The following is a 13603-nucleotide window of genomic DNA, read 5'->3' on the forward strand; positions in this document are numbered from 1 at the left end:
ATAATATTACCATCTTCATCAATGATATCTCCTAAAATAGTTTTCTTGTTCCATAATATAGCCACCCCATCTGAGGCCCCATTCGAGCTACTGCCATAGACTCCACCATTTTTGAAAAAATTTAAATTCTTAACTTTTTCCTTACTCATTTTGGTTTCCTGAACCAAGATGATATGCGACTTATGGTCTCTAATAAGATTCTGTAATATATCCTGTTTGTTGAGACCATTTAGGCCTCGAATGTTCCAGGAGATTAACTTCATTTGGAAACCTGATGATAGGATTCCTATATAGTTTGCTTCCTTCCATCAGCTATGTTTTGTTTACTCCCCTAGTCCCTATGCCATTTCATGGGTTTACAACCCTGCAGAGATTTAGAAAGACCAATATCTGCCTTAGATCTGGTCCTAGTTTTAACCCCATTAGAGCATCCTGTCTTCTTATTTTTCTCTTTTCCAACCCCTATACTCTCTTCCTCATGTTCATCTTTGTGTTCAACTTGCATATTATTCCACGGTTCTCCTCCTTTCTAGGATGAAGTGGGCATTTCAGCTCCAACCTTCTGAAATAAAGAATTTAGGTTACCTTGAGGCGATCCAAACTCATTCTTCCCTTCAAAAATAACTTCAGGTCCTTCAAAGTCATGTAGGCAAACTTTATTACTTTGGATTTTTGAAGCTTGAATGTCCTCATATTGGGATTCGTTCATATCATCAATCTCACCTTCTTCAAGAATCTCTTCTATAACTACATTCTCTTCCTCCTAAGTCTGTAAAACTTCAAAACCATTAACTGTTTTGATCTCAAATCCAATATTTTCAACCTTTTTATTTTCCCTCAGAAGAGGAACCTTAATAGGACTAGTTTCCTAACAACTTCTATTAAGTCTTTAGGGTTACTAAGACTTCCACTACCTACTTCCACTCTACTATCCTCCTTAGTGATAATCTTCTCTCTCCATACATGTTTGTGAAGATTATTAGTCTTCAGAGGTTTTTTGGGGTTACTAGGGCAAGCCTTAGCCCAATGTCCATCTTTCTTACAGGAAAAGCACACAAAGGGGAGGGACTCAAACTCTATAGTTTGTTCCCATACCCCAAGTTTGGAACTTATATCAATAGAATTGGGAAGATCCATATTCTGAGAGATATTAACACAAATTCTCGCATATACTAGTCTCTTATGAGTTGTTGTCATAGGATCTGTCACAACAAGCTCCCCAAATGAGTTAGCAATACCTGAAAAAACATCCTCCACCCAAAATTCAAGTGGCAATTCGGGCAGCCTAACCCAGACCAGGGCGGATTCAAAGGAGTCATTGAGTTCCATATTTGGTGACCATTTCCTTAGGGATAATGAAGATCTACCAAACATCCACGGTCCACCTCTCAAGGTCATTTCCAGATCTTCCCCACAGGAGAAAGAGAAGACAAAAAAGCCCCTTGACAGGGCAGAAACATCAACCTGACCTTTCAGCTTCCATTTTCTCTTAACAAAGGATCTAACATCCTCAATATTGGGTCGTGGCCCAACAAACTTTCCCACTAGAGAAAAGGCCATTACAAATATACTATGATCAATGACCATATCAGGAACTCAGTCGCCTTTACCAAGTCAGCTTTCACACCCTCGGGACCCGATTTGGAAGAATCTTTCATGATTTCATGGTCAGGAGCAGGGTCCCGATCCCGTGGGTCCCCATCCAGACTCCCATCCTCATCATTTGTTGTGGGTCCTTGTGTTGTAGAGCCAGAAGACCCAAAGGAACTAGTTGTGCTATTCCCTCCATTTGCATAATTCAAATTCCCTACTAGTTGCGTTGTTCCGTCCATTACATAGAATTGCAGCATTATATTTGTTCAATTGTTACCAATGCATTAGTGTTGTATATTTTGTACCCAATTGTTGAGTGAATTGTTACAACCATCTCTTCTAGCTTAATCAAATGACACACTCATTAATGTCAAGAACAATTGTCATACACCTCCTCTCTTGGAAGGAGACCAAAATCTTCCCAATATTTTGTATCACTATGTCTTGATGTGCAAGAGAACCAAATGATCGATATAAGTTACCATTTCATAAGGATTTAAATCTAGATGAAATATGACACAAGATAAGTTCAAGATAAAGGTCATATTAAGTGAAATGTTATCTCAAGAAAATAAATGATAAATAGAATAGAATAAGTTAAAGTTCTCCAACATGTTTATTTGAATACAAAAATAACAAAGGGTCATGATACAATAAAATAACTCTTAAATGTATTTAAAATAAGTCTTTGTCAAACACAAAAAAAATAGTAAAACTAAAATTTAAAGTGAATAATGAGAATGTAGAAGATAAAAGGAATTAGAGAGATGGGCCTATTTTATCATAGAACCAAGATTGATTCATTAAAAAAGACCAACCAATGTGGAAAGCCAATCATAGTTCAATTTATTGTTGTATGACTAGAGACTCAAGACAATATAATTAATTTTGGTTATTTAAATAAACCCAAACATTTACCATGTTTCAATGTAGGATGAATGTTTATATTCAAATATGCATATTGGTTTATTTAACAATAGTTCAATTAGAAGACTAAGTTGTTGGTTAATTAAACCAACCTAAATTTTTACCAAATTTCATGTGTAGGATTATGAGAATTTGCCTATAGCAACCTAAGATCTAGAGACCAATGAAAAGCACAAGAATACGAGAGAAATAATATGTGACAAGAACAAATTGTATTCTCATGAAGATGAAAAATACCCGATTGTTGGATTACAATGTAAATGAGCCTACTTATAAAGGCAAGGCTATGAGAGCACACAATCATGGCATGTTGGCCAATGAGATACAAGGGTAGGTAGGGGTAGGTAGGAGAAACCATAGAATATTCTATTAGGATTCCCAAAGATACTAAGAGTGGGGGGGTGAATCAGTATCTTACCGATTTGTTAATTTACTTGAATTAAAACATGAAAACCATATCAATACTATGTACCGGTAAACAAAAATAGTGTAGTAAACAAGAATAACAACAACCACAAGAAAACACACCATAAAATAGTAGTTTAACGAGGAAACCCAATGTGGGAAAAACCTCGGTGGGATTTGTGACCCACAATATTTGCTTACTGGCCAATAAGTGAATATTACCCTTACAATAGGGGCCTGCACATGCAGGAAGGCCAAGTGCCTAGAACTCACTGCTCAATTACAAAATGGGAAGTCTCACTGACTTATAAAATGGATTATGCAAATCCAATGTCTTGTACTACTTCAAAATAGCATCTACTATGCTAGATCCAGTACGGGTTTCAGCTCTGCTTCATACATAAACCCTTAACCTATAATTCACATATTAGGTCTGCTTTATTTCGCCTATCTACTTCCTTACAAAATGTTCTATAATGATCTCATACATATATGAGTCATTTTACAACTTCCCAAATCAGCTTACAATGATTTTACAATTAATTACAAAATATATTATAAACAAAATTCCTGTCGGCCTAGGTGTCGGTATACTTCCTTTTACTGCCGATGTTCTGGATGTCGGTGTAGAGTCTATCGTTGTTGGTGCTGGTAAATTGTCTTGCCGGTATCATATGATTGCAAGGTTGCCATCAATGACAAAACCTTCAATCACCTACAATATCTCATTGGAGTGTGCATTTGCCAACAATCTCCCCCTTTGCCATTGATGGCAACACTCATGAGAAAAATTCAAAAAGTGTCATCCAAAAAGAATCTGCCAAAATTGTCTTACCAAAAATTGTGTACCTAAAAAAAATATGTGCTTCCCCTAAGCTGATGAGCCATTTGCTGATTATTTTTCTCATTACCACTACTCCCCCTTTGGCATCAATGACAAAGGTTGTCAAAGTGTCAATTGAGTGTGATTTCCAGCTTCATCCTTATAACCGGTTGGTTACAATATAAAAAAGGTCTGCCAATACCAGATTTGGGCTCTTAGTGAACCATTCACTGTCCTTTAATGCGGCCTCTGTTCTCTGAATTGTACCGGTGAGGTGTTGCATTTGTTGTTTCGGTGTTTTCTATCCTTGAACTAGAGCCTCGGATATCTCTTTTCTCAAGGAGGTGAGGTAGTCCAATCTTCGACTAAGTCTCCATTTTCAATCTTTTGCCTTTCCTTTTATTCTTTCCTTCTCTTTTTCCAATTTTAGAAGTTCCTCCTCAAAACTTGTTGTTTTCTGCTCAAAAATTGATAATGGTTCAAATGAATTAATGAAGTTGTCAGCTAATTTATTTATTTCTTCCTATACCTTGCTGATCTTCTTGTCTATTTCTATTGTCAAAAAGTTTGTTTTGCATGTATCTCTATACAAAGTTTTAAACTCTTTTAGTGTATTACATAGTGCCGGTAAAAGAGTGTCAAATTGTCTCATGCACTTCTTTATTTCCTCTTCAAAGAATTTGTGTTTTTCCTTCTCTAGTTTTTCTTTGAATGCTTCCTCATTTATTTGTTCAACTCTCACAATGTTGTCAGTAATATACTTAGACAATGTGTCAAGTTGATTCAAAGAATCTTTATTATCCACATTACATTTGGGTGCTATCATTTTCAAAATTGGGATTGTATCATCAATAGCTTTGTATGCTTGTGAGATACACTCTGTTATTTTCTTGATAGAATCCAAAAGAACTTCTGTCACATTTGTTGGTCTAAATTCTGCAATGGAAGAACCAACAATCTGTATTCCACTAGTGTGAGTAATTTCTTTGTTTATAGTGACCTCTGGTAGGTCAGTTTGTGTTTGTATTTCTCTAAGCAAAGGTTTGGGTTGCTCAGTTGTTGCTAGTGGCACTGTCTCTGCATGAACCTATTCCTATGAGGGAGCCTGTTGCTCTGCTTGTTTCTCAGTGTTGTCCACTACCGGTTTTTCTTCTGTGCTACCTATTGCCGGTGGCCCAGTTGCCACATCTATGTTCCTTGTTGATTCCTTATCTACCACAATATTGACTTTTTTAGTGTCAATGTTCATTGTATATAACACCTCAGAATCAGGATTTGTGTCCTCATGTGATATGTCCATACTCTCACTAGCTGGTTGATTGTCAATAGTAACTACCGGTGGAGTATCTAGAGTTGGTGGGGATAAGTTGTCTGTTATTTTTATGATGGGTGGTCCACCAACCTTTCCTTTTCCCTTATCCTTTTGATATACCTTGATGGGTTTAGGGCTTTGATACTCTTCCTGCTTTTCCTTCTCTACAAGGAATGTGTCCCATGCAATAGTTGTTTCTTCTGTTACCTCATTCACTCTACCTACCATCAGTGCTACATGCTAGTGAGCAGTTGAAAATACTGACCGGTTAGCCTTAGAGATCAATTGATCTATCTCTTTAGGTGAGTTGACAGGATGTACAACAAGTAGTTTTTCAATTTTTATTTTCTTATCAAGCTCAGCAATAGCTTGCCTTCTAGCTTCTAGTCTTTTGTACAGTTCTGCCGATATTTGATCAACAACTTGCATCAAAAATTTCTTGTAGATATATAAGTTTCGGATTACACTATTTTCTATTTTCTCCTTGTCATCAACTAATAATGTGCTATATAATTTGTCCCCACTACAAGGCCATGTTAGGGGGATGTAGACTTAAACTAACAATGCAAGATGGGTCCCCACTACTAGGCCATGTTAGGTATCCATGCACAAATGTAATGCAATCGCTCACAAACAAAGATAGAGAGAAAAAACCAATGGGAAAAATCTCCCCCCAATAGAGAGATGAAATCAAACAATGCTCTCAATGAAGAATGAGAAGAAAAAAACCTCATGTGAGGAAAAGTCCCCCCATAAGAGAGAGGAAGAGAGACCATGAAGCCCCCTCTCTATGTAGAATCTCTTGGAAGGATGGTCCAATGATTTTGACAAAAATTCCTCCCCATAAGGAAGAAATAAAGCCAATGTTGCACCAAGAATGTCAAAGTATGACAAAACCAGGTACTAATGTCGATGAAGAATGTCTAGCGAATCACTCACTGCAACAAAATGAAAATCAAGCATGAAGACACTTGCTTTGAGCATCAATTGGATACTCATCAATGGCATATTGGTACAATCTAAGTCTCACTAGAGTCATGCACAAACTGGTACAATCTAAGTCTCAATTGGAGACATGCACCAAATCTCATAAGATATTTCCTAATCTACGAAGTACAAGAGGATTACATCAAATGTGACATCAATGACAAAGTACAAAGAGGTGTGACACTTTATATTAGTGTGTTACAACATAGCTCATGCAAGAGAATACAACATGATATGGTGCAAATCTGGAAACATGAAGATGATGCCACCAAACAGATGCCCTATAGAAGACTATAGATGAAGATGCCTCTGATTGGGATGTCGCCAAGAGAAATGTAGGAGAAAACTAACCCCCCCGGATGCCAATTGGAGATGTTGCAAAATAGGTATGATAAGTGGACAAGAAAAATTTGTTCTCAACTTTGCTTATTTAATGACATTTTTATTTTTAAAAGATTCAAAAAATATTAATAAAAACATTTATTAAAATAAACCATTAAAAAATACTTTATTGACAATCAAAGAAAAAAATACATGTTTTTTTTAAATTGAGAATAAAAAAACTTTATTAAAAGATAATAAAGAAAAAAAATTATTTTTTTATTTTTAAATATTTATATTTTTATTAAAAACTGTTTAACAAATTTATTAAAAACAAAGTTTTATTTTAAAAAAAAAACTTAATTAAAAAAACGTTATTTAAATAAATCGATATTTAGATTGTACCATGTGAGAGTTTGTCTATAGAAACCCAAGATTTAAAGGCCATTGAAAAGCACAAGAATAAGAGAGAAACAATATGTAACAAGAACAAACTGTATTTTCATCAAGATGCAAAATACCCAACTGCTGGATTACAATGTAAATGAGCCTTCTTATAAAGGCAAGGCTTTGAGAGTGCACAATCATGACATGTGGCCCAATGATTTATACAAGGGTAGATAGGGGTAGATGGGAAAAATAGTAGAATTTTTCACTAAAGGTGTATCACCTACCAAAAGTGGAATGTGATAACAAGATAACACCACAAAAGATGAAATTTCTCCTACAACCATCTTCCCTAGATGCAATTTTCTCTAAGTGTATCATATGTAAACTACTATGAGATGCATTATCCTAAGTCAACTTAAGTAAAGTGTAATTATGAGACATAATTTACACCAACAAGGATGAATATTTATTTAGATTCAAATACACATATTGGTTTATTTAATAATAATTCAATTAGAATATTAAGTTGTGGGAGAGTCAAACTCAAACTAACAAAACCATTACACACATAGAAATACTAAAAACTACTAAAACACAAACAAAAAACTTCCAACACCTTCAAATATCATACAATCCCTATTATATAGAGATCTCTATGTTTAAGAATATATAAGTTATATAATGAATGTAAATGAGCCTGGCGGGGCAGCATAGCTGGTTTAGTGCTTGAATTGCTTGGGGCCAACACTTTTGTAGCCTTTGGTGATACCACAAAATTATCAAAAAAATAAAAATGTAAATGAATACATAAATGACATAGGACAAGTGTAGAACACTATTAAATATAATTTATGGTTTGATCACTCTAGATTTGATAAAAGTCATAGTCTCACCCACTTCCATCTCCATTTGGCTCTAAACAATATTTAACATGGAAATACTTAAAGAATATAGAGCTCATCTCTATCTATACTTTTACATTTCCTAGAATCTACTTCATATTAAATGTGAACTTTGGATTTCTTACAATTCTATACATTTTTGTAAATTTAGGCTTTTCATGCTATAGATAATCCAAATGTTCATGTCTTCTCAATAATAATATTCCAAAAAAGTTTCAAATATGAGAAAATTATTAAATTTTAATCGATTAATATTGCTAAAATAACTTAAGTGTCATTTATACAAATATTTCTTGCCTCCAAATTAGCTATTTATCTTTTTAAAATTAACATCTATTTCATTTTGGATGTGTTTGTATTCACAGATCCTACAATCATAAAAATTTAAAATAAAAGATAAGAATTGTTCTTAACACAATCATAATATGATGCTTCCTCTTATAGTCTTACTTAAAACACCTATAAAAACTGATTTTTTACATTCTTATTAAAAGATTAATATTTAAATAATTAGCATCATTTAATTAAACTAATATACTCAATAAAACTTATTTTTATAACTTTTTTTAATATTTTAAAATTCATATAACTCCACCAACAAACCATAAACAATCTGAAAATCTAAACTCTGCCTAAAAAATAATCACTAAAAGTCTCTAGTAATAGTTCAAAATCCTCTAAGAACATTACCGATGCAAAGAAAATTGTGAGAACATCTAAAGAGCCGGCCCAATTCTTTAATCAGTTCAATCAAATTCTTCTACCAGCTTTGTAGTTTCAGGAAGTTTAAGTCACTAATAATAAAAAAAATAATTGAATTCTCCAAAGCCATTGCCCTACCATACAAAGAAAACTATGGAAATAGCTAAACTTACCAGTTTCTCTTGTTCAGATCCACACAAACAAATGCTAAATTAGCCGGCAAAATTCTTTGATAGCTCCCCTCTTCTATAAATAGCTCTTCCATTAAAACTCTCACAAATGCATAGCAGCACTTAAAGCTCCTGAAAAAGATAGTTTTTGTTTGCATTAGAGAAGAAAAAGAAAAATGGTTGTCAAGGTGCTTGGAGCAATCCAATCTGCCTGCACAAGAAGGGTGCTTACATGCCTGATAGAGAAAGATATTGAGTATGAAATTGTGCCTGTTGATCTAAGAAAAAAAGAGCAGAAAAAACCAGAGTTCATGGCTTTACAGGTAGGGGACCTTGTATGGATTGGTCTTGTATTTGTATCTTTGTAATTGTTGTTTGTAACTTATATTGTGTGATGCAGCCCTTTGGAAAAGTTCCAGTGGTCCAGGATGGAGATCTCACATTGTTTGGTAATGATTTAAATTGTGTATAATGTTTAAGCAATCCAGATTTTAGACTACTGCTTTCAATAGCAATTTTTTCTTTATAGTGTTATATAGATAGGCCTGATCTGGGCATCTGGTATATCTTGATCTGATTTGGATTGTGTAAATTTTGATGTTTCATGTATTTTATTGATTGTATATATAAATGGACAAGTTTAAACAGTATATTCTAAATCTTGATCTGTTTAGATGCATCTGAAATCATATTAGTAGGTGACCTATTTGTAATCATGCTAACTTTTCTAGTGGGATTCACTTACTAGTGTGATTTCAGGTGAACCACCTAAACAAATCGAAATTTAGAATGTGTTTTTTATGCCAAAATTATCGAGAGCAGAAGGTCTTATAGTTCCACACCAAAATGTCTATGCAGCACCTAGAATGCACCTTTGCTTGTATTTATTAATTAATTAAAAATTAAAAAAGCTATTGTATTCTGATTTTTAATTAATTAATAAATATGGTCAAAGATGCATCCTAGGTACTGTGTAGACGTTGGGCACCCTAACTTCACATCTCTCAAAATTCTATGTGAGTATTTTAAATTACTCTTTGTTTTGTACCTTAATTTCACAGCTTCCCAAATTTTATGGGTATTTCAAATCACAGAGTTTTGTACAATTCACTTGTCAAGTCCCCTACTTATAAAATTTGGTTTCAAGTCCACATGCTCAAATATTTTGCCACATCAACGTGCTTTTTGTTGATGTGTCCAAAATGGTCCCCAAAAAGAGTAAGATGAATAGTTGTACACTAAGTCATGTTTAATTTGTGCGCTGATGGGGCATCACATAATTGATTGCCTTTCAGACTTAAGAATTTTTTTTTGAAGATAAGTATCATTTAACTACAGAAACTCATTTTGATCAACTCTATACCCACTATAAGATCCTCTAGCCTAAATTGAACTTAGATGATGTAAATTATCATTTCTCTTCTGATATATTAATTGTATGAATAAGTCTGATTTGGGTGATGTAGATCATCACTTTCAGTGAAAGATATTCGATTCATATATTTAGACCTGTTTTGGGTAGGATGGATTTAAGGTATACGTTTTGAGGATAACATCATATAACTATTTAAGTGCTCTACGAAGAAGTTCATTTTGATTAATATTCTACTGTACGGCCATCTCTGCTAAATTGAATTTGGGTGATATAAACTATCACTTTATTAATTGTATAAATAAACCTGATTTGGGTGACGTAGATTATCACTTTCTGTGAGACACATTCAATTTACATATTTAGACCTGATTTGGGCATTTAAGATATTCCTTCTCCATGATTTTATATGTACTGGGTTTGTGCAGAGTCAAGGGCAATCATAAGGTACTTTGCTGAGAAATATGCAGAGAAGGGGACCTGTCTGCTGGGGAAAACTCTAGAGGAGAGAGCATTGGTTGAACAGTGGCTAGAAGTTGAAGGGCAGAACTTCAGTGCTCATTCTTATACACTGATTAATCAGCTACTAATTGTCCCAAGGATGGGTATGCCTCAGGACCTAGCATTGATTCAGAGCAGTATTGAGCAGCTGGGTAAAGTGTTTGATGTGTATGAAGAGAGGTTGTCAAAGAGCAAGTACTTGGCAGGGGGATTTTTTAGCCTTGCTGATCTGACCCATCTTCCATATACTGATTATATAGTGAATGTTACTGATAAGGGATATCTGGTTAGGGATAGGAAACATGTGAATGCATGGTGGGAGGATATTTCCTCCAGACCTGCATGGAAGAAGGTTTCAGTTATGTGAAACCTTGGATCATGTGGCTGAGGTTGCAAAATTTTATTATCTTGTGTTTTAAAGATGTATGTAGGGAGATTATGTTAATAACATCTTTTTTAGTTTTAAAACAGTGGTATCCTTTGATGGTTTAAAAAAATACAAAACCATGACATGTTAAGTGTAAATCTTTGTAATATTTAAGTTATATGCACCTTAACTATTCTCATTAAAACTTGTTCATTTTGGCAGAGTATGCTTATTTACTCTTAATACATGATATATCTCTCTGTGTGGGAAATGTGGTGTACATAAACGTAAAATTCAGTTTTAAAAAGATCTGCACACCAATGAGACTTTTGGTGCAAGTTATGGAGCTATATTGAATAGCTCAACTTCCCAAGGGGTGTTCCATTGTTCTCTATCTCACAAGATCCCTCAAGTCAATGTCTTTGCTCTCATATCACCGAGCAAAGTAACTTAGGAATGACAACTCCAAGAATGAGTGATGTTTGATTAATTCAGCATGAATGCATTCCTAGATATGTATGATATTGGATCTATGGTGATTTAAACTAGCATGAATATGATGTTATGATGAAGATTAGTAATCTTATCCTAACAATATACACTAGTCTAACATGGATATGCTATGATATTTAAAATTACTTCTAAAATACTATTAAGATGATTTTTATCAAAGAGAGGCTAAATGCTTAATAAAATGACTATAGATTACTTGCATGAAATTTGGATATCCTGAAATGAGAGAACGAGAGCTCTATTTATAGGAAAAATAGGGCAATGGATGGTCAAGATTGGATAATCTTAACAAGGGCCAAGATTGAAAGTTATCAATCCATGTTTACAATTCTCACCAATGAAATGGTGACAATTGTCAACAAGACGTTGCTTGAGAGGAGATGAGAGAAGCATTAAATGCTTGAGAAGACATGATGGTTACCTTAGGAGGTAAGGGTTAAAGTTAGGTTAAGGTTATCCATTGGATAAAGCTTTTACCCAAGGGATAATCTCTTGTGCAAGGGTTAAAGGGATAACCATGGTTAAAGCCATGAATGCTTGATGAGACCCTTGGGTTAGATGAGGGTTGAGTTAGAGAGAAAGTCTCTAATCATGCAAGAAGGTTGAGTTAACCATTAATGGTTATGAAGACTTTCAAGGTTAACTTGTTGAAGACATAAAGCCTTTAATGGTTATTGAAGACTTTGAGGGTTTGAGAAGTGACTTCCCTTTGCTTAGGGATGTGACAATATTTAGGAGATGGATTAGGCTAAATTAGAAGTGAATAGAAGAATCTAGAAGGGGGTTTAGAGAGGCAAGTGGGAGATGTAGGATTTTGCAAGTGGATGTAGAGGAATTTTAATTAAAATAAATTACTTTATTTCGACAAAAATAGATGCAACTTGCATAAATACAAGTGGGGGATTTAAATAAATAAATTAAATTTATTTATTTGCAATGATCAATTTAATTAAATGTAAATTTAATTAAAAGGGGAGAAAGATGAATTAATTAAATAAAGTGATTTATTTAATTAAAGGTTATGGAAGGCTTAGATGAACTTAATTAAATAAATTAAGTAGTTCATTTAATTAAATAGAGGAATGAGGTTAAAATGAATATTAAATATTCACCTAGGAAACTAGTCACTTTTATATGTCTACATTTTGCCCCTCTTTGAAGTGATGTGTGTGCACATGTTGATTCAAAGAAAATTTGTCGGATATGCTGTCAAAATTTGTCGATATGATGTCATGTGTCGAGATGTTGATATGGTGCCCCAGATTTGATGACTGATATTTTATGATACCCCCTCAGGAGATGAATCAAGGATTTTGAAAATTTTGTTGAGTTGATGAGCTCTTTTGAATTAATTGTATTTTGATGATTTCAACTGTGTTGAATGTATTTTAATTGATTCATCTCCCGAAAATGATGTTGATAAGGTTAAAAGTGAGAAAAATGAGGAAAATACATGCCCCACTTACTAACCTTGTTGACTTTCACCCTATAAAAAGGTAAAAAAGTGATTTTATTCTCATCATTTGCACATTTCTCTCCTTGTGATTGTGACACTTGAACTTTGACGAAAATGTCGGTTCCCTATGCTTCGCACCGATTCGAGCGCATTCGTTGATACTAGAGGCCTACCACATATGGCCCACCTCTAAGTCATCTACTTTTTGCCACGTTTTTTTTTTATTTTCCTTTTTTTGATCACGTTTTTTATTTTTTAGTTGAAAATTTGTTGTTTTAGCATGTAGGGGTCTTTTTTTAGCATTTGGGATAGGAACAATAGCGCATAGGGTTAACCTAGCTCGGTTAGCCTTTAGGTTGCATTCTACAGTGCATCGGCAGGTTAGGGTAGTGCATAGGATGTTTTAGCGCATAGGGCAGACAGGTCAGCGTATAGGGTAGATAGAGTAGCGCGTCGGGTAGATTAGCGCTTTGGGTGAGCAGGGTAGCACAATGGAAAAACAAGTTGGCGCATAGAGGATTTTAGTGTGTAGAGTAAAGTTTCTAGCGCATTGCTAATGAAAGATAGTGCATAGGTAGAAGCTTAGCGCATGGGAGGTCGGTTTTGGCACATGGGGAAAAAGATGGGTAGAAAAGACTTGGAAGAATGCGTCGCGGGGGGAATAGATGAGGTAGATGGCTTAGGAGTGGATAGGTGTCTGCTGAGTGTTTCAAGATGGGTTATGAGCCAATGTCTTACCTGTTGTGATGATTTATGAGTCTTGATATGGTGATTTGGAGTCTGCTATTGAAACTGCTTTCATTATGGAGTGCCAAGCTGATTGATTATTTGAATGAGGATCCTGATTTTCTTTTGATGTGGA

At 34.5% G+C, this 13603-nt stretch overlaps 1 protein-coding gene across 1 annotated transcript; it reads left to right on the top strand.

The window, feature by feature from the left end:
• The first annotated feature begins 8708 nt into the window (after nucleotides 1–8708).
• Nucleotides 8709–10772, top strand: LOC131041328 (glutathione S-transferase F9-like). The gene is made up of 3 exons (XM_059214201.1): nucleotides 8709–8855; nucleotides 8933–8981; nucleotides 10333–10772. The coding sequence occupies exons 1-3, from the start codon at nucleotides 8709–8711 to the stop codon at nucleotides 10770–10772; spliced, it is 636 nt and encodes a 211-aa protein (XP_059070184.1).
• The last annotated feature ends 2831 nt before the right edge of the window (nucleotides 10773–13603 follow it).

The sequence above is a fragment of the Cryptomeria japonica genome, chromosome 11 (genome assembly GCF_030272615.1).
Source record: "Cryptomeria japonica chromosome 11, Sugi_1.0, whole genome shotgun sequence".
In the NCBI taxonomy this organism is placed as follows: Eukaryota; Viridiplantae; Streptophyta; class Pinopsida; order Cupressales; family Cupressaceae; genus Cryptomeria; species Cryptomeria japonica.

Coding starts and splice junctions, on each gene's coding strand:
- LOC131041328 (XM_059214201.1), top strand. CDS start 8,709: ATGGTTGTCAAGGTGCTTGGAGCAATCCAATCTGCCTGCACAAGAAGG. Junction 8,856..8,932: donor CAGAGTTCATGGCTTTACAG/GTAGGGGACCTT, acceptor TGTGTGATGCAG/CCCTTTGGAAAAGTTCCAGT. Junction 8,982..10,332: donor TGGAGATCTCACATTGTTTG/GTAATGATTTAA, acceptor GGGTTTGTGCAG/AGTCAAGGGCAATCATAAGG.